General features: G+C 40.0%; 1 protein-coding gene across 1 annotated transcript in view; it reads left to right on the forward strand.

Moving 5' to 3' along the window:
• The first annotated feature begins 411 nt into the window (after nt 1-411).
• Nucleotides 412-22,090, forward strand: part of LOC117828894 (protein disulfide-isomerase TMX3-like) — a 50,808-nt gene continuing 29,129 nt past the window's right edge. The window contains exons 1-10 of the mRNA XM_034706287.1: nt 412-521; nt 777-834; nt 2,568-2,607; nt 5,583-5,706; nt 7,258-7,303; nt 10,410-10,490; nt 10,925-11,024; nt 11,269-11,346; nt 12,732-12,798; nt 21,589-21,687. Coding sequence (XP_034562178.1) covers nt 488-521; nt 777-834; nt 2,568-2,607; nt 5,583-5,706; nt 7,258-7,303; nt 10,410-10,490; nt 10,925-11,024; nt 11,269-11,346; nt 12,732-12,798; nt 21,589-21,687 — 727 coding nt within the window. The 5' untranslated portion in view covers nt 412-487. The remainder of the gene's footprint in view (nt 522-776; nt 835-2,567; nt 2,608-5,582; nt 5,707-7,257; nt 7,304-10,409; nt 10,491-10,924; nt 11,025-11,268; nt 11,347-12,731; nt 12,799-21,588; nt 21,688-22,090) is intronic.

Consider the following 22,090-nt stretch of genomic DNA (forward strand, 5'->3'; position numbering starts at 1 on the left):
AAAAAAAAAAAATGGAATTCTGCTTGGTGAATACATAGGACATAGTACATTTTGTGTAACAAGCATGGTGAGGAATGCAGGGTTTCTATTTTTCGTGAAGTATTTTTATAGTGCATTAGTGTTATCATAATTATACTGTAAAGGAGGACACAACCATTGGGAGCTTTGGCCTCGTGCCTGTTTAAATGATCTTACAGCATCACCCTGTGGTCAGTATCAGTAGCTACATCTAGTTATCCTAATGAAAACATATATAACAATATACATATACATGCTGTTTCATATATAACGTCACTAAATATAAGTAATTATGGACAGATAATACATTTAAATGCATGTTACCACGTTCTTCTCATTGTTTTGACACCATTTAATAAAACGTCTCTTTTGGCGCTTGAATCCTCCGGGAGTGTGCGTGACCCCGCGCATGCGCACGACATCCTGATTTAGCAGCTGTATTTCCTGCTTGCTGTTTCCACTCGAAGCAATGGCAGTAGTGAAAGCTTCCCTGTTTTATGGAGGTATGTTTCCTTTTTTATTTCACATACACGTACCTCCGGATCATACCTGCTAACCTAGGCTCAGTTAAAACAAGTGATTAAGCTCCTGTTATTGAAACTAGGAAGCAAAATGATGCACACTTAGCCGGGGACGACAGCTTTAGCTGGGGATGCTTCAGTCATGAGGTTTTTAGGCTGCAGGGCTGGAGAATAGAAACGGCACTAAGCTCCTGTTTGGAATATAATATGCATTGTATATCTGTTTTAACATTGCAGTTATTGCGGCTTTCCTGAGTTCAGCGGTGCTTGCATTTGTTGAAGATCTAGATGACACGTAAGTGATGCACTCCTCTTTTAATGCTGTGTTTCTGCTTCATCTTCCTGTACTGTGAGCACACCAAAACATGAGCATGTAATGCAGCTTCCTACTCGTATGCATGTGCGTGCAAATCCGAGTCAAATTCAGAACTTCTTCTTTGTTTCCTGTCTTTTTTTATTTGGCAAGTTTTGCACATTTTGTTTGATGCAGTTTCACCATGTTTTGAAGGTTAATGCTTTTACCAAAGGTCTAAAAACAAAAAAAATCAACAGCTTGAATTCATCTTGGGTTTCTATTTGTAAAATACTTTTTAATTGGGTGCCTTCAGTAGAAAGTCTGCAGAGATTTAGTCACTTGTGTATGTGTGTATTTTTTGCTTGTCTTCATGATTGGGGGGCTTAATTAGGTTATATGATGTATCATTATATACATCATATAATGATATTACTATGTGGACCAGGTATCAGGTTGTATAGTATGCAGTGGTGGACAAAGTACATGTCTTCATTACTTAAGTCAAAGTATAGATCCTCCAGGTCAAATATTACTCCAATACAAGTGAAAGTTGCTCTGTCAAATTATTACTTGAGTTGAAGTACTGAAGTACTTGCTTTTAAAAATACTGAAGTATTCAAAGTACTTCTTAAAAATATCTCAAAACGTATTTTCACAAAGCATGAGTGCAGTCAAGAATACATAGGAGTACATTATGTTAGATTTCAAAGATTTTTATTGTCAATTTTCACTATATATACGAGACATACAGGAAAAACGAGTTGCTGTTTCTCTCTTCCAGCTTTTAAAAATCAAAAAATTTAAATATAAAATACAATAAAATATCATAAAATACAGTTATAAAAAAACAGCATATGTACACAGTGCAGGTAGTGCAGTGACAGTTTAAAAATGGACAACGTAAATAGATAATAGTGCAAATGATATTAAGGTGCAGACAGTATTCAAGATAAGTAAATGATTAAGTAAACGGTTAATGTGCAAAAGCAGCTGAGGTAGAGTCCTTGTATGTATTTACATTATGTTTATTTAGAAACCATTACTTGAAATCTCTAAAAACTATACCATGGCATAAAAACAGACACTAAGTTACTCCAAGCACAGACAACTTAGTCTGAAATGTTCATCTGGAATGAAACAATGATACGTATCATTCTTCATTTTAAAAACCTCTAACCCGGGCTAAAGATATGGCCGTGGGTGCTCAAGTGGAGAATTATAGCCATCATTACTGCTCTGTGTTTGCTGCACGTTCAACCATGGAGACGCACGATATACAAGTATGGCTAAACCACTGAGACAAACAGAACTACACAAACACATTTTACTGTCTTAGGGTCAGATTTCAGAAAAGAGAAGGAAATTCATGAGCTGACTTCAAAGCAAAAGTAGTGCGTAACTAGAGCTGATTGAAATGTAGTGGAGTAAAAAGTACAATAATTGTCTTCTGAATGTAGTGGAGTAAAAGTAATAAGTTCCCCCAAAAAATAATACTCAAGTCAAGTACAGATACTGAAAAAAATGTACTTAAGTACAGTTCTCAAGTAAATTTACTTTCTTACTCTCCACCCCTGATAGTATGGTATCATATTGTATTGTACCTTGCAATTTTGACACCTGTTTCACACGTATGAATCATTTTGCAGAGTGGGTTATTCACAGTAGAAGTGTAGGGTACATTTCAATTCATCAACAATGTCATATAAAGTCACGCATTCTTCTTTTTTTTACAGATTTAAAGACACCAGAGTGACCGATATCTGGCTGGTTGATGTGAGTCCAACATTTTACACCCAAACTCACACACACACACACACACACACTCACACACAAAGACACACGCTCCGACCAGTCTGGGTCCATTCAGCCGTGATTTACTTTATATCCAGCACGCCACTGTCCACATCATCCCCTACGGAAGTGGCAGCAGTCAGGGTGGGATGTGAGAGGGCGGGATGCTGGAGGGGCTGTGCTGACTGTCCTCTGTGTTTGTGATTAGTGAATGAGAAGTCATGCATGCCAGCCAAAGCCAGGGGGGCTCGGAGGGGTTTATATCAGAGTTTGTGTGGGCCCATATAAGCTTATGAAGTTCAAGAGCTCAGAGCTGCTCATGCTGCTAGTTTGGGTTGCAGAGGGGGTGAGTCCTGAACACTGTGTCAACTTTTTATAAGGACGATGCAGTTCGTTTTACACTCTGTGTCCAGAGCTCCAGCAATTAATAATTATGGAGAAAAAAAATGAATGGAAGTCCACAGGAAAGATTTTAAATTAAAGTTGAGGTAGAACAAACTCAGTGGGACTGATCCATACCATTGGGTGCAATTTAACCCGAACTACTGCCTGTGTTGTTGGGTCATTCAAAGCTGGGGTTCGTATTCAGATTTAGATACACATTTTGTTATACTGGTCAAATTGATCTTTCTGTCCCGATGGCAATCAATACATAATGTGTTCTTAAAAAAGAGCGAAAAAAAAGCCGCTATCTACAGCCAGAGTAAACCTGGGAAAACACCAACCAATCCCTGCCATCAGGAGCCAAAATATGAAACCAATCAAATCCCTTCCTGCTGTTAGACGGAGTACCAAGGAAACGCTACATTCAAATTCATGCTAGTTTTCCATGACTACCAACCCTAGCTTTAATCCTTACGTATCATTAATTTCATAATAACAAAGAAAATGTTTTTTAGTTGTTGACCTTTGAAAAAACTTTGACTAGCTCTCTGTTTAGCTAATAGTTGTGATTTTACAGCACCTACTATAAAACTTAGTTTTACAGTCAATGTCAGTCCTGTTAACAGCAAAATAACATTTTGGCAGCCACTAGCAGCAAAAATGTCTGATAAGTTCAACCACAAACCTTAAGCTAGGTTAGCTGCTTAGCACTAAAGACCAAACAGAAAAGTTAGCAACTAGCTCTTGAATTCACTGGAGTAAAAAGCACATGGATAGCCATATGTTTTTCTTAGAAAGTCGAGAAAACTAGAACAGAGTTTGGAATAAATGGCTTATATTTTTTCTGTACGTCTCCTTGATGTATTAAACGACAAGTGTTAGCTAACACATCAGCCAAAACAGTCCTATAGGTTTTCTGTTATTAGTAGCTAGCTAGCTAGCAAAACTCAAGGGTAAGGAATAAAACAATGGTCAAAGCAGCTTATTTGACCAAAAACTCACTGTAAGCTAACTGCATAGCAAACAGATAGTTAGTCACCAGCTCCTTAACACATTGGAGCATTAACAGGGCTCTCAAGTCTCATCCATTTCAACCTGTTCACACGCTCACACGGCACACTTTGTATTTCTCACGCAGAGTAAATACTAGGACAGCGCCCACCAAGTTGCGCCGTTTTTCCTTAAACTGTGGATCAGGTAGGAAGAATCAAGTGGGTTTCCCGTATAGCTCAGAATGAGCTTGCCACGCACCAGCTAATCAAAAAGAAAGAAAGAAATACAGCTACCCAACAGCCAATCAAAAAATAGCACCACTCTATCCTGGTATAACAACGCAACGTTACGTTCCAAAGAAAAGGATACACATGCGCATAGAGTGAACGCAGATTAGGAGACGCGATCTGTCTGTCCCCGCCAAAATCTCACTCTGAACTGAGTTCAAAATTTGAGAGCCCTGAGCATTAAGCACCTGAAAAGCTAGTTAGCTTGTTAGCAAGATTTTAGGGAGAGAGCTGGAATCCAGGTTATTTCAGACCACTGTAGTGACGCTAAATGTATTTTCTGAAAAGTAAAAAACTAAGTTAAATAAGTGTTTTTGCTTGTGTATATTCCCACAGCTCTGGTAGTGAAGTTTTTGAAAGCAGCAGACTTTTCTTCCACAGCATCAACTCTTTGAGCACACAATTAGCAAGTTTTGTGTTAAAGCTGCTGTGAGGAACTTTTGTTTCGTATCAATTCTGGCGCCCCCCTTGTGGACAAAGTGATACCTCTTATCTCTTGTCCTTTACATGCAAAAGAAGTGTTTTCAACTAAAGCCTCATCCTGTTGTCTTTAAGAGTCAACTTTATCAGGCAATGTGATTATTTTCCATGAAAACAGTCAAATAAAGGCTGTTTCTGAAGCGAGATGTCCATCATCTGGTCTGACACCTACCCCCTCAGGACGGTTTCAGGCATTCAAAATGACAACAGAGAAGGTGTCAGTGTTGCTTCTGATGGTCTTGTTTGTTATTAAAGGTCATAAAGAGGCAAATTTAGCTCTGTTGATGGATGCGTAAATAAGAAACTGTTTGCTAACAAGTTTGCTTGATCAAGTTAAACAGTTCAGCTTCACAGTATGTCAATAGTGAGCCCTGTGCTTTCTTTCTCACTTCCTCACACAGCCCTTTATCTGATCCTAAAACAGCAGCAGCAGCAACGCATTCAAATAAACTCTGCTACTGCTGTGACCATTATTCACTTTTCTCCCACAAACATTTCTCTAAACCTCCTTCAGAGATCAAACATAATATCAAGTAAGCAGTCTTCATAGTGCAAGGAAAGCAAAACACAATCTTAAAAGCTTTTCAAGTTCAGAAAAACTCTTTAATGCATTTCAGTAGAGGCATTCGCAAAAAAAAACCAACTCAAAAACATTACTGCGAAATATTCTGTTAGTGTGCTCTTCAGAACGTCCTCCTCTCTCAATCTTTTGGTTACTTACTTTCAAGTTATGTTGTTTTCTGTATCAATGCAAAGTGAGCTGTATGTTTTCATATGATCAACTGATTACATTCTTCTCCTTGTTATTTACAGTTCTATGCACCGTGGTGCGGTTACTGTAAAAAGCTTGAGCCAGTATGGTATGATGTGGGAGCTGAGCTCAAGAGCTCCGGGTCGCCGGTCCGCGTGGGAAAGATGGACGCCACTGCTTACTCTGGTGAGTCGAGGAAGAGGAAGTTTAATATCTTATACATCAGCAGCTTTGTGCCTAGATTATTATTTCATCTGCTAGAGACAAAGATTGGAATTCTACAGCCTGTGATGACGTCTTGGACCAACTTGACCCTCCATAAATGATGTGAAAGAGGGATTTTGGATATCATTAAACAATATGCTAATGTGAAATGATCATGCCATGGCTTGAAAAGCTAGGACTGTGACAGTGCTAGTTAAGTCTTGTAAACAAACCTATCAAGATTATATTTGGCTCTACCTTTTAAAGCTCCTGTGAGGAGTTTTTAGATGGTGCCGGAATAGACTGAAATTCATACTGATGCCTCTATAAGACCTACAAAAGCAAACAAGACCAACAGCATAAACACTGACTATTTATATATAGTTATTATTAATCTCTGAAACCACTAGTGGGGGGTAGGTGTCAGCCAAAGCACCATGCTGCTGAAATAACCTTTATATTTACATTTTCAAGATTTTTGGCCAATCATACAAATTCCCTGTCAAAAGAAACAAAAATGCATCTAACTGATGGGATTGAATACGGGTACATGTTTGACACGCAGAATATCAACGATCAGGCTCATTAAAATATTCTACGCGGACATAATCTTATAAAGTGAAGGCGTATAATACTAACAGAAAATTACTTCAGACTCTCAGTGTCCAGTTTTATATCTACTTGTTCTTATTGAGAAAAATAAACATGTGTATTCAGTCAGGTGTCAGCCGGGAGCGCAACCGGGTCATCATCAGTCCAGCGGCAGAAAAGCCCAAACGGCTCTGATGTTGTTGCTCTGCAAACATAGCGTACCTGAATTTCCCACCTGTCTGTTGCCTTCGTATCCAAAGGTTGAAATGTCCTGTTTAAAGTTGTCAACCTTTGTGTCTGTGTTGTTGTTGGCAGCAGTTTTGTATTGATCCTCTTTAAAAAGCGCGCATGGAGACCTGACGCGCAGCCGCAGCCGCCAGCTGAGCGTCTCCGCTGTGCACAACACCTTTAACAGCTGATTCACATCGAAACATGCTTTAAACTTAAAACACCTCCCTGATAGATGAGTGTAATATGAGACCACATGATGTTTGTTCCACGTGATGGAAGATTGATAACAAAAATGCGTGTTTCGAGTAATTTCTTAACAATCAATTAATTGCTAATCGATTAATTGTGGTCATCCCTAGTTGAAATCAGAAGAGACTTACTCTTGAATCAGATCTGTAGTACTCTCACAATCAGTTAAGTCTGTAAAGAAACAGCTGTGTTAGTGTAGGTTAGCTTAGCTTAGATTAGCTTAGCATAAGTAGTAGCGTATGGTGAAAAGTTCTAAATATAACAGGTTATTTTTCCTTCTCTCCTTTTTCTAATAGATGGTTCAGTGTATTCTTTGCTAAATGAGGTAATGAGGTATTGGTGCAGTTGATGTTCCTGATCTTGCACTCACACACAGAAGGAAATTACATCAGGATGCTCAAAGCGCGTGTTGAAAACTTTGTGTTTTAGTCAGGGATGCTCTAATTGTTTTTTGTGTTGCAGGAATGGCCTCAGAGTTCGGTGTTCGTGGTTACCCCACGATAAAACTGTAAGTGACACGCTGATTCCTCTCAAACTCAACCACATAGTCACATTTCACTTTTACTTTGTGGTGTGGTTATTTTTTTATATGACACTTATCTTATCAGCAAATGGCTGTCATTTTCTCAACCATTCTGTGCAGCTATGATTAGCCCTTATAAATAATACATGTGTAATACAGCTGCTGATTACACATTTTTAAAGCTTGAATCTTCCATTTCTGTTCAATTTTGTGGGAGATAAGCAATAATTCCACCCTATAGTCCTTTTTGAGCCTGTAATCTGGTTGTATTTTGCTCTTAAGTTTGCTTTAGCTCTTTTGTTTTACTTCCTCGACCTCCTTTGTCTAAAGAGCTGTTACTCAAGTTTGTGCCGTGTTATCATCAGGATCCTTTCACCCCACAGTTATCTCTTCTCCCCCTGAGATTTGGCCTGTCGAGATGCCCTTAGATTACTTATTCAGGAGGGAACAAATTGTTGTTGCTCCCTCCTTCAGGTTTAACAAATTGACCATCTCTTCTCACACCTTTGAGTGTAAATTGTATTACTTATCGCCTGCTGGATATTGATAATTGTACAATGCCTGGGAGGTAAACTGTGTTTAAAATCAGCTTTAGCAATTTGTCCTATTTATTATACGTCAGCTCTCTCAGGTATGGCCTGAATCACATTGATTATCTTGTGATTGATTCATCAACAAAGTATAAAAGTGGATATAACATCAAACACAAACCTTAACAGAATGTTCCCATGTGTCTCATTACTTTTTCCTTGAAGTGTAAGTGACATTTTACAAGAAATTAATAGGTAGACACCAGCTGCTCAACAGCAGAGCTCATGTTGACTTGAGAGAAATGATCTTTCCACGCTGCACAGTTTCCTCCATCTACTTGAAACACGTTCATTTGTCTGCGCACTGCCATAATGGGCTCCCCATTTAGTTTCATCAAGCTCATTTGAGGAAAGTGCCACAGGATCGCGGCAGGGTTCATAACATCAAGCCAAGGAAGTGATGAAACAGCCATCAAAGACACGAGACGCCTCTCCCTCAGTGACAGAAGGAGACTTGATTTAGAGTCTGTTTCCTCCTGAGTTCATGAAGCCCTTTGGGATGATGCAACCTTAGCAATCCTTTATGCAGCCTGCCTGGTGAAGCAGTTTCACCTGCCTGGGACTCAGTTAGAGGCTGTTGTTTGTTTTGACTTCTCCATTGGAGATGTAGTGATTTAGATTAGGTTGACCTTTGTGCTGAAGAAGCTTCTCCTGATGGATTTGCTGTTTCATCACAACATCTTGTAAGAGACTGATTGATATTGCAAGCCTCGGATGTTGGGGATAGACTAGGAGTGATAAAAGCAGGCACTTGTCTTGCAAGGGATCAGAAAGGGCCCCAAAAATGTCTCTGCAGGTTCTCCGTTATCAAGGTCAGGGTAATTCAAAGCTTGATCCAGTCAGCTTGGTCAACCAAGTCCAGTGACCTTTTTGAAACAAGCTTTGAAGGACCAAACATTTCATTTTAGTGTTGATTTTTAAATATTTCTTTGAAAAAAAGCTTCTAACAAATTTCCAGAGTCCAACTGAAGTTTTAAAGCTCCAGTAGGGAACTTTTGGTTGATTATAAAAGAGAGCCAAATTAGTACTGATGCCTTTTTACAAGCTTCAAAAGCAAACAAGACCACCAGCAACAAGATTGACTGTTTCTACATTTTAATATTCAACATAGCCCTTTTTTTTTTTTACATTGTACACCGCAAATTTCTACAATAAGTGATACATTTTAAAAGACAGAAGAATCAACACATGGTGCATTTCGACCAAGAGTTCCGGGGTCTTTTAGCCCGCAGAACTATTTTCCCCGGAACTAAAAGGTTCCTGTGCCCCCATTGTTGTCTGCATTTCGACCGCAGGCTGAAGTCCCGGGACGATTGTGCAAATCCGGCCAGTGACGTATAGAGAGAAAAAACTATATTAAATAGTATTTTGAAATCTTAATAAATAACTAAACTAGTATGCATTCCCAGGAACTCCCTCTGTGTTTCAACAACTGTGGGAACTCCATGAACACTGTTACGTTCAGCCGAAAGTCCCAGGACCTTTGAAAAGTACTACCCCCAAAGCAGGGGCTTTTCAGGGGGGAGATTAGCTACCCCTAAACTTAATTTAGACCCTGGTTCCTCCGGTTCGAAACGCATGTAGTTCAGAGGTAAAGTCCCTAGTTCCAGGGTAAAGTTCCTGCTGTCGAAAAACGCCTAAAGAGTTAATAAGTGTTACTTTGTCCGCAAGGGGGCGCCAAAATCAACACCAACTGAAAGTTCCTTACAGGAGCTTTAAATGTTTTGTGTTCTAAAACACTCAAAGATACACTAAGCTGCAGCTTTATCGCACACCTACTTGTAAATTTAATAATTGTATCACCTTATCATTCAACTGTACAACAATACAAACAAGCATGCAGTAGTTGTCGTAAGGTTCAGTTGTTCAGATCAAAGATGTGACTATGAGGGTTGTAACAAGACCTGTATGTTAAAGTATCTCTCATCACCTGGTGTTTTCACACATATCTCTGGAGTTTTTAAGAAATGAGCTGCAGTTGTGTCTGTGACAACACATTTTTAATGAGTGAGGTCATAGTTATAAGAGTAGTTGTCACCTTTCTGTCTGGTTATTCTCCTCTGTTACAGTTCTTTCAATTCATGCCACACAAAAAAATCAGACTCTTCTGTAGCTAAAGTCGAATATCTACCCACATTTAAAAAATATGTACCAAAGAAAGAGAACAGTAAGTAAAAAAAATTTGCTGGGAATGTGCTACATCGAATAGTTGCTGATTGGATAACATCAGCAAATAATGATGATGATAATTCATTTTATTTTTACGGAATAATCAAACATTTTTAACTTATGTCTTCTGTAATATTATTTTTTAACAGAAATCCCATATCCAGTTCAATGCCACACAACTGATCTCCATTTAATATTGTTTCACATAAATATTATAGTTGGTGTCCTCAACTGGCAGCAGCCAAGGGCATAAAAGTGAAATGTTATTTAAGTGTTTTAAAATTTTAATATCTGCCTTTTACTTTTTTTTATCTGTAACTGTCTCTTCTTAGGTTGAAGGGGGATCTTGCCTATAATTACAAAGGCCCAAGAACAAAAGATGACATCGTAGAGTTTGCCAACAGAGTGGCCGGGTAAGTCCCAGCCTTTGCCCTCCTCAGACAGAAACAACTTGAAACTTATGAATAAATGCATGTTCCCTTTATTTTACAGAAAAAAACATGCGGTGTAAATACGAATTGTCCAGGCAAGCTTATCAATGCAGCCATATTTTTTTTTCCTCACTCACTGGATTTCAACCTTTTGATGCTCCAGTCTAAGCCCCTGTATCAACCAAGCCTGACAGATTTCTCCTCCTTGAGGGAAATCAAGCTCGATCCGTGACAGAGGGCTTGATCAAAAGCTTGGCTCTCACACCAATCAGGGCTGCGAGGTGTTCAATGTCCACTTGGTGGAGCCACCAGCCCAGACATGAGAAACAGAGCTGTTGAGCATTTTCATCAGTCTCTACATGAGAGAGCCATTGTTATGCTGAATGAACTCATCTATGTTTTATTTTCCTCTTCAGACCGGCCGTGCGGGCGCTTCCCAGCAAGCAGATGTTCGAGCACATGCTGAAACGACACGATGTGCTTTTCGTGTATGTTGGTGGGGAATCTCCCCTCAAAGTGAGCATCGTTTATATTACCCAAAGATGAATCAGGATTTTATTCTGAGCACTCAGCTTCTTTAGAATACCACACAAGCTTAAAGTGTGTATTGTGTGAATAACAGAGGCACTAGTCTGCTCCTGTTGAAACATCTTCTAACAGAGAAGAAGGTCTTTAATGCTTTAAATGACTCATCCTTATCATCGCTGATTAACTAAAAGCTTTTATGTAAATTCTCTTTCATGCCTGTTTTCCATTTTAGGAGAAGTACAACGATGTAGCCTCTGAGCTTATCGTCTACACATACTTTTTCTCGGCCTCAGAGGAAGTCTTTCCAGAGGTAACTCTTTGAATATGCATCAGTTTTGTCATCATAAATTATTGATAGTCTGGAGTGTTTTGCTTCAAGTGCATGTTTCTACCTTTGCTTGTTTTTAAGACTGAAATAATATGACTGATGACATTTGTTGGCGTAGATATTGTGCATTTGCTGTATTTAAATATGGATGACGTTGCCCCAGCTCTTCCTGTTGTAAAAAAGTGAAGCCAAAATACCCCTGCAACAGGCCCTGTGCCTATTGTGCTGTTTTTTTTGGAGTCAAGACATGTGCAGAAGCTGTCTTGATGGATGATCTGTTTGATTGATAACTCTTCTGTTAACCAAAATACACATTTAACTTAAACGATAAGACCTCAAAGGTCCCTCAGGAAGTTTATTGTTACAATTTTTTGGTCTCTTCGAAGCTGACGACTCTTGTGTTAGACATTTTAAGTTTTCTTTCACCATTCGTCCTCTGTAAACTTGGTGAAGAACGCTGCATAAACTGCATTGGTCAACAAAGCTTTCAATTATGAGGAGGATCCGCTTGAGGCTGGCTCCGAAAGTACCAGAAACCACATACACACCAATTCAAAAAAGCCAATCTTTACAGCAGAAATAAACATGTTTACAGCCTGGTACAAAAAACGAGTGTAGTCTGGATAGCTCATTTCTCAATCGGCACACACTGTGAGGGCAGTGAATCTTTTTCTAACGCAGCAATTTTGAAGATATTAAGATTACGAGTCTTCCAATGAGAGGCACAGCTGACTTGATTGACAGGCGGGAACATTGTAGCTGTTGACTAGGAGGCTCAAAGCCCGCCTTTTTACGTCACAATCACTCGACAGCAGCAATATGGCTGCCGCCGATGATTGGCCTCAAAACAGCGCTTCAGAAACAGATGGGTGATGTCACGTATACTACGTCCATATTTTATACAGTCTATGGTCACACCCACTAATTTATAGCATCGAATAGTTAATCTAAATTAAACTCAGAAAATTTTAAACTTAAACATACATCAGCGTGATGATGACTGACTGTCTTGGCAGAAACTACCTTTTGAGAAAAAATTATTTGACCTGTAGTTTGATTTTAAAGTTGGATTCATGTCCCATCTGTTAACATGGAAGAGGCGTGCCTAACGACCCATAATACAGCAAGTCACCAAGGGGAACTTTAAATGCTTGGCTTCACTTTTTAGAGCTGACATGTCGTCCATCTTTTTATACAGTATACAAATCGTCCCATGAGTGCGTTTACAAATACCAGGTCTGCATGTTATCTTTGCAGCATTCAGAAAAAGTTACAGTCTGCTGTTAAGAAAAAGTTTGTGCTACATTTTTCAGGTTAATACATTCAAAAGTAAGAAGTTTAAGATGCATCTTTTGTCTTTTCAACAGTCTGTCACTTTGCCAGAGCTTCCTGCGGTTGTTGTCTTTAAGGACGGAGGCTACTTTACCTACGATGGTGAGTGTTTTGTTACCCTGTCTCCATGCGCTGTCGTCCTGGTAGTTTGTCCCTATAAAGACAAGAGACATTATTTAAGATGCCAGTAGGGAGCTGTCTGTATCCAGCTCCTCGTCCTTCCCTGCAGTCCTTGTTTTCTCTGGCTGTGTTCCTCCAGTTTCCCCGTCCCTCTTTCATCTTCCTCACCACACTGAGTTATGGTGTGCCTGGCCCATCATAAAGCACCCGGGGCTCTGCCCACTATTGTGTGTGCGGCGAGTGCAGTGATGTTGTGGTGGTTTGTCTTTGGGCGGACATGCATAACATAGCAGGCCCGGGTTTGGATGGGCGTGAGAGACCACAGTTTATACTGAGGAAACGAGTGTAGAGCTGGTACAGTATATACAGTCATTACAAGCCAAGATGAATCACTAGAGCAGACGTCAAGTCTCTGGAAAAACATCAGGACTGACATAAGAGCTGCTTTTTGCTGGAGCTGCTCACCGCAACAACGTGAGCTCACCACATTCCTCCATGATTTCTTGTATTTCGCTGCCGCTGAGAGCCTCAGATGGGAGGCGGTAGCGGAAGTGAAGAGCATCGAGGCACAATGCAAACACAAACGGTCCCCAGTAGTGGCTGTTGGGCAGGTTTGGTGCACGGTGCAGTGCTCGCAGAATAAAACCCATCTCTGCCGGCCCCTGGGAGTTCACATCTGTCTGCTCCACCTGGCTGTTTCGAAAAGGGGGCTTCCTACCCCAGAATCGCAGCAGTAGTGGCTCACCGCAGCTCACGTTGATGACAAAAACTCCACACTCAGCAGAGTCCTCCAGGACCTTGATGCGGAGGATGCGGCGGATGTCTGGCATTGCCATGGTGACAGGGTATTAAGCTCGTCAAGGACCGGGAAGGTGAGCAGCATGGCAAAATAACATGTTGTATCCTTCCTCTCTCACATGGTTGATTTCTCTCCCTCTCTCCTTTTGAAACTTCAGGAAATGATTAAAGACACGGGTCTATGAAGTAAAAATTGATCAAAGTGGTTCGATTGCATCTCATTGAGCACTTACCTACAATCAAAGCAAAAAAAACATTCCCCACTCTGCATTAGAGGGAGCCGTTTGCCTGTTCCTGTTTTTTGCCACCTGTGGTCCTCTGCAGCTGGTTTCCCTCCAGCTGGGCTGAGAAGAACTCCTCGGAGGACTCTTCTTGCTGAAAATCCACTTACTGGATGTTGAATTCAGGGAAAAATGAGGCTGAGATACCTTGTGGCTTTTTTTGTGTCACTCACTTTGCATGATGATCTGTTTGGCTAAACATTAGAGACGGATTTGCATCAGCTGCCTGGGACAGTTTTATGACTTTGGTATTTATTTAGACAGTTGACTGTATTGAAAGATGGATGACACATCTCCACCCCATTGTACAAAAGTGAAGCCAAAACACCCCCCACAATGGTTTATTGGACAAGTATATAAATAAATGTTAAAGTTTGATCCATATTCCATCTGTTAACATGGAGGAGGTGGGACTTATGAACGATAGAACAGCCAGTCACCAGGGGGGCTATGGCTTCACTTTTGAGGGGCTGTGAAGTTGTACATCTTTTTATACAGCTTATGGTACAGGCACTTCAAAAGAGGAATAATGCACAACAAGTAGGTTGTTACACATGATGTACCCAAAGGAGAGTTCTTACTACTACCTACATAATCTGACTTTACACAGATGCATACTTAACAAATCAGTAATTTGACACAATTAATAATACAAAATTTATTTTATTCATTGACTAAATTATGACGTCCCTTTGACTCTTTGGTTGAAACTGCTTTCAAAGTATTGTTCAACTCTGGGACGTCTCTTTCAATTGATGAAGTGAGGCTGGCTGAGTAAGACTGCACAAATCCCTACACATGGCACCTAAAGTTGCCGGTCTGTTGCCATTTTCTTTTAAACCAACCCATCTCTATTCACTGCTACAGCCCATACTGTGTTTGCAGGGTTTTTACACAACATGTCTTTCTCAATTTAGTCCTCTTCTTTGTCTTCTTCTTTGTGTTTTTTAATATCTTCTGCTTTTTCTCCTTTATAATCATCACATTAAATGGGCCGATATTAAATCTACCAGACTTTTGTCTGAGGATTGTTATGATTAGAAAAAGCCCTCAAGAGTCTGTGTGCAGAGCTGCAGCTCTGGTAACGGTCTGTTCTTCATAGTAGGAGTCTGTTATACAGAAATAACAGACTGTAGAATGCTGTGATTAACCAATCAGAAACATAGACTGTATAAATAATGGACCTAGTATCCGTGACTTTTCAGTGTAGCCTTTCATCCATAATCCTTTTGGAGTTTGCTGTACGATCATAACGTACAGTTTGAACTACAAGTGGAGAAATATCAGATTTCAAACCAAAATGAAGAGACACATAAATCAATAATCTGCTGAAGATGTTTTCTGCACACACACCTTTTTTTTTTCTCCCTCACCTAAGATGGCTCACTTCTAATGACCACAACTTAAAAAGACAATCTCTAATAGGCTGTACCTACATGTACCAACCATAGACTGTATAAATAATGGACGTAGTATCCGTGATGTCACCCATCTGTTCCTGAGCGCTGTTTTGAAGCCAATCGTCTCCGGGAGCCATATTGGAAATGTCAGTCAAGTCAGTCATGTCCTTATTTGGGCAAAACTTGTAATCTTAATATCTTCTGAACTGATGCGTTAGTAAAAAATTCACCCCCCGAACAGTGTGTGCCGATAGAGAAATTAGCTTCTCAGACCAAAGCCCTTTTTTGAACCAGGCTGTAAACATGCCTTCAAGCGGACGCTCTGTGAATTGCAGTTTACAACACTTCTGCATGGGCTCATATTTTGAGACCAGAGGTTGCTGCTTGATCAGAACCAAGAATTAAACCCAGCCATCTGAATATATCTTTCAAAGAGCAATCCTTGAATATTACAGCAGCCTTAAAGCTCCTGTGAGGGACTTTCACTTTGCATTGATTTTGGCGCCCCCCTATGGACAAAGCAGCACCTTTTTTCTCTTGGTCTTGCCTTGTACATGTAAAAGTAGATTTTTTCCAGAAAAAAAAATCTCATCCAAACACATCACTTCGTGTGAGTCCTTGCCATGAAATATGTAAAATAAGAGACTGTTTCGGCAGCTAAGTGCTTTGTCTGACACCTACCCTGCTGCAGCGTCTGCAAGCATTAAAAAATAACTATATAGAAATCCTCAATTGTCCTGCTGATAGTCTGTTTTGCTTTTTTAGGTCACAAAGCAGCATCAGTATTCATTTCACAAAGAGATACAAACTCATCAATGAGCTTTTATCAAACACCCTTTTTTCACTTGATGTTGTGAGGATTCAAACCACTGATCAGAACCCAGTCCTCAATTACAGATCTAACTTTTTGTGTCTTTTAAAGCAAAAATGCCACCAGGCAAAGCCACTCCATCCAAATACAGCCTCTTTGCTTTGTGTAGAATAATATCTGATGTCTTGATGTTGGGCTTTGATTGGTTTACTGCATATCACAAACAGCAGCATCCCTTTTGAAGAGCTCTGCTAAAATATAGTCCAGCACAGAGGCTTATGCATATTTAATAGCTGAAATCCTCACTTTCAAACTGCAGTACAGGTCTGCTCTGCTATTGTGCTTCAAGGGCTAAATGGTTTTGATCATTGTGTGTGCTCAGAGGTGTGTTCGTCTGCACACTGTTTTTTTTGCAGATGCTTCACTCGTTAGGAATTAGCTTTGAAACACATTTTAGTGTGTGTTAATACACATTAGTAAATACTCCAAGGGCAGCCTCAGCCTTTTTATTAGCGTGGTGTACGGCCTGGCCTCGTCACTCCTTGTATGGGAAGGTAGATAAAGCAGCCAGATGTGAGAGAAGGCTATTTGCATAGGTTTATTGGGAGCGCTTGAATGACAGTCAGATTAACAGTCCATGAATGTGATGACAAGATGAGATCACACCTGGAAAGGTGATAACACACCTATGACACTTAGTGACGGCACACATGGACAGTATTCACTTCAGGGCTAATTTGAATTGGCATAGGGGAGTAGGTCTGTGCCGATGATGTGATGATGGAAAGTGCAATAAGTGGTGAGAACTAATCACCATATTTCCAACAAAGTTAATTCCCTCACTCTGTCATGATCCAGTTACAAAGTTTTAATATTTCAGTTGGGCCTAAATTTTACGCAATTTTCTTGAAAGTATCTCCATCAAAAAGCAGAAATGGAGTAAAAACAGCCATGTTTTGAAAACAAGACAATGTCTTCTGAAGATATAACAAGCTTTTCATTTACAAATTAAAATCTGATGTAATGTACCTCATCCTAATTCAGTTCTGCCACAGCCTCAGTTGGTTTGGAATGAGCTGTAGCTTATGTTCCTAATCGGTTGCGTATCCCACCACACATTACATCGCACTCTGTAATTTTTTACCACCATTGCACTGTTTTAGCACGTACCATAACCAAGAAATTTATCACTGCTGACAGCAGCTGCTGCCGCTTGTTGGCAAGTGTTTTGAACTTTAGCTTTATGAAGAACCATGTAAGGGTGTTTTATTTTCTCATCACCCAGAATTCCTTGAGCTGCTCTAGCTGAATGTTTTTAGGAAAATTAACCATATTCAGAAACATAGTAAACAGTGAGAGTTTTTATTCTAGTTTTATTCAGTGAAGTCAGACCACACTACATGTCAGATTCTTGTACACACACATTCCAACACTGATGGCAGAGGCGGTGATTATGGCTAAGCTCACATGCCTGTCGGCCGTATACAGAATTCAACAACGAACACAAAAGTTGATTATTTTAACGTCTATGTAGTTATTTGAAAATATTTTTATATTTGGACTGCTTATAGCAGGCTGCAGAGCTACACTACTGTAGAAGAGCTTGAAAAGCTACAATGTGTTTTGGGATGTTGAATATGACTGGTGAGCTCCCGCGTCAATCAATAATCAATCAATAAACCAGAATTTGTGAAGCAATTTTCATACAATAATATTGTAACACAAAGTGCTGTATCTAGAAATAATAAATTGAGTTATAAAAAATGATTAATACAAAATACAAAAAACGACCCCAGCATCCCAAAACCAAGCCCCAGCCCTACCCCCAAACCCATATGCTAAGAGGGTTAAAGCTGGGGTTGGTAATCAGATTTACATTTCCCCGGCGTGTACTCCTCCGAGTCCCCGTCTCCTGCCTCTACTTCCCCTGACTCTATTTACTGCCCCTCTCACTCGTCCTCGGGCCTGTCCCCTCTGACCTGATGAGGTGCTTTGCTCAGGACTGTAGTCCGGATCAGAGTCTAAAAAGCTCTCACCAACAAGCAGAATAATTAATGACGTTCAGTAAGTCCTACAGAAAATATATATTTATTGTAGCGTCCGTCCGGACGCTGTAGTGATGACGAGCCGATTCGTGAACACGTTGAGCTTTAATAACCGGTCACTGTCAGCCGTGATCACGCCAACCAACTAAACAACAATCAATGTTTGAATGAATGAAAAACTTCTCCTCTCCTCTCTCCCACTCCCACACTCTACACCTCTCCTGATGCCTTCACTGACCGTCAACACTGTAGGAATTAAGAGCATCTACACTGAACAGGTTTAACAAACAGGAGAGCTGTTACAGTATTATATATGTGTTATAACTTTTCTCCTGATATCGTGTCACCAGTACAACTGGATAATGCTAGCATGATAGTTGTGAGTACTAACAGAAGCCATGTTTGTTTGTGTTTTTAACTTTCACCATGATAATGTTTTGGTGAGGACCGGTTTTGAATCAGTCACGATCATATGGTCAAGAATCAGCGGCGTTCGTGCATGTGAGCGGGGGGGCGTCGTTTTGGAGGAGCTCCGAGGGAGGAGGGGAGGGGTTAGACGGAGTCATGAGGAAAAGCTACATTCAAATTCATGCTGGTTTACCGAGGCTACCAACCCTAGCTTTAAGAACATGATAAATATATTTTAAAAAATAAAAATAAAAAGTAAAAAATGGAAGTTGCTGAATGACTGAGGGAAACTCTATCATGACATCTTATTGGGGAATCACTAGAGGTAAAATAAGACGTTAAAACTCAAGATAGGAAATTAGACTCACCAAAATAAATCAGTAAAACAATAAAACACAAAAATTAAACCATTGAAGAAAGTAAGATGCTACACTAAAAATAAATACACCAATTAAAACAGAATAAAATATTAAAATGCCGAGAGGTAATCTGTAAAAAAAAAATCACTGGAATAAGAGGATAAGATCTAATTAAAACCTAATTAAATAATTAAATAATCCAGAATAAATAAATTAATAAATAAAAATAAAAATAAACTGTTTAAATAATATATATGTATCTATAATAATTTGAACATTTTTTCTAGATAATAACTAAATAAAGTAAGATGGAATTATACTCAGTTAAAACTGAGACTGAAAAGGTATGTCTGGGTTTTCCTTTAAAAGTGTTGATATTCTGTGCAGCGTCATACAAGCTTAATATACTGTACATCTGAAAATACCTGGCATACACACAGTTGCATGCCATGAATTAGCAACATACTATAATATGACAACCCCACTTTGGTAACGCCTTGTGTTAGCAACCATGAAATGTTGTGAGAGCACTCGCGGTCCCCCAAGGATGAACCCTGCTGACTTCGGTGTTCCCATGGCTCTTCCTCTAGAGAGATGACATTTTGTTGTATATTGACTGTTCTGGTCTCCAGGGGATAACCTGTAGCAACTTTGAGGGTCCTCTTTCAACGCCTTTGTTCATGGCCATGATGTCAGACCAACTCTCTTGCAATCTGACCGCAATGCAACCCCAAAGCCATGTCTTTTAATGTTATTTAATTTTAAATTCCATATGAATACTGCCTCGTCAGTCTGCTTCCTTCTTAATAAAGAAGCTTATTCCATCAGTGAATGGCACAAATCTTGACGTGGTTCCCGTCCCTTGCTGTTACTTTTTGGTTGTGCTTTTTGGCAGCTTTCCAAAGCATTTTTATAGTTAATCTTCTGAGAAAGCCTGACTGGTGCTGTCATTCCACTCAGCTTTCCCTCACTGTTAAATACATTAGTGCTCTGTCTTAGCCGGTTTGCATTATCTGTGAAGATATGACTCGTCTCCTCTTTCTCTGCCTCTCCCCTCCTGCTTTGTTTCAGATATATTTGCATTGTCTTGGAGGTCTTCTGCACGATTAACCTTCATCCTTGAAATGTGTCAGCGCTGCCTCTTTTCTCCGCTCAAAAAACTCTGACATGGGGATCATCCTTACTCCACCCCCGCGTCTGATTCTATCTCCCCTCCTGCCCCTTGTCTTTCTCCCTCTCGTCTCCCGCTGTGTGAACCCTGGGCTGACAGGCTCCTGTAGGGCTGTATGGAGATTGCAGTGTTGCCGCCTGGGAAGCTTGCAGCACTAATTTGTTTCAAGGTGAAGGGGGTTCATTCAGCATAGAGCCTCATCTGGGCTGTACGATCCCGGCACGGGGGCTGTCAGCTCTCTCTGGGCAGCTGTGCGCTGTCTATAAAGCCAAAACATCCACGGAAAGAACACTTAGGAATGTCTACCAGATTTCCTGACTCAGCAGCTTTAACAATAACGCTCCTCCGCCTTTGAACGGCAGCAGAAATGGGGTACACTACATTAAGGTCATTTTCTCTAATATCAATATGAGCTACAACCTTGGGTGGAGTTTAAAAGCATGCTTAGATTTCAGCTTGTCATGTTGGGTCTGATGCCTCCAGCACCCTGCAGTTTGAAACCATGTTCAAATCATCAGTGCTCTTGTAATTATTGCAATGCTAGCAGAAAGGTCATGATAACTTATTAACATGTCATAATGAGGTCTCAGGCCCATTTGACATCAATTATGAGCATCCTGTAGCCTCTCTCAGCCGGAGAAAACAGCGCCCGTTTCAGCAGCCACGCTATTTATACCCCCAGGGGATGGGCACCGCTTCCCCTGTTTGCATGTTGCCTCCAGATGTTCGGGTAGCAACAACATGTGGCTCGCATTCGGCAAGCCATCCGTTATTTTACTTTGGCTTATTTTTTATTTATTTGTTGCACTTCATCATTTTTTTTTTTCTTTTTTGCACTAATGCATCTGTTGAATAATGCATCCGTTCCAAATGTGTGAAAATCTGCCAAAAACTGCGTTCCCGAAAATGAATGTACGTACGTGTTGGAGAGTCATTTACAAACCAAATGTGTTTTTATGGAGACAGAAAGGCTTTATGGTTGTGAAAATGAGGTCAAGTGAGCCAGCAAAAACAGGAAAACAGCATCCACTGTGAATGAAAATACACTGCTTTAATTTTCTACACGAACACTTAATTAGGGAAGGAGCAAATTCATCTTTTACAGCGCACTTAATTAGGAGAACCCGGCCTGAAGAAGCATTTCATGTGGTTTCTTGTCAGCCAAACAGATACTTTTTACTTATTTATTATTAGATTGAACACATTTAGTTGCTTCTGACCCAAGATAACCTCCCTGACTTCTCCTCCGAGCCGTATTCCTCCATCGAAACAATTTCCGATCATTGTTTAACTGACCTTTGTCTCAGAATGCACAGCTTGTGTTTCGCTCTTTTATTCCCCAGACAGCAAACAGGTGGTAAACACGCTGCTCTCCTCACAATCCGGGCATCAATACGCTCCTCTGCTTTGCCGTTAATATAGACAGACTGTGAGCTGAATGTCAATAGGTTTTTTTTTGTGCGTCTGTCTCTGAAAGATTTCGTCTCTTTGTGTTGCAGAGTACGAAGACGCCAGTTTGTCATCGTGGGTGAACAAGGAGCGCTTCCAAGGATACCTGCAGATTGATGGATTCACTCTGTATGAGCTCGGAGAAACAGGTGGCGTGTGCTGACAATCTCTCATCCATAATTTCATTTTCTCTCCTGAGAGATTTTTTTTTTTTTTACATATTCAAATATTTTTTTCCATTTTCATTTCCTTTATGCAAAATACTCAAAGAAGTCTACCTGATCATGCTGGTTGATTTAAAAAAAAAATCAATTTATAAGTGTATAAGTGCAACATATTTGAAGCTGCAAAAGATTCTATTTTTAAGTATTGAATATATTTCCAATTACCGTAAAATCTGTAGTATAGGTAGCACCGGTATTTAAGAGGTAGTCTATTGCTACCAGGCTCCCAAAGTGGAACATTTTTAAAGGTGACATATTAAGCTCTTTTTCATCAAATTGTTTTGGTCTAAGAGGTCCCCAAAACATGTCTTTAAAGTTTATTGCTCAA

The sequence above is a fragment of the Notolabrus celidotus genome, chromosome 17 (assembly GCF_009762535.1).
Source record: "Notolabrus celidotus isolate fNotCel1 chromosome 17, fNotCel1.pri, whole genome shotgun sequence".
NCBI lineage: Eukaryota > Metazoa > Chordata > Actinopteri > Labriformes > Labridae > Notolabrus > Notolabrus celidotus.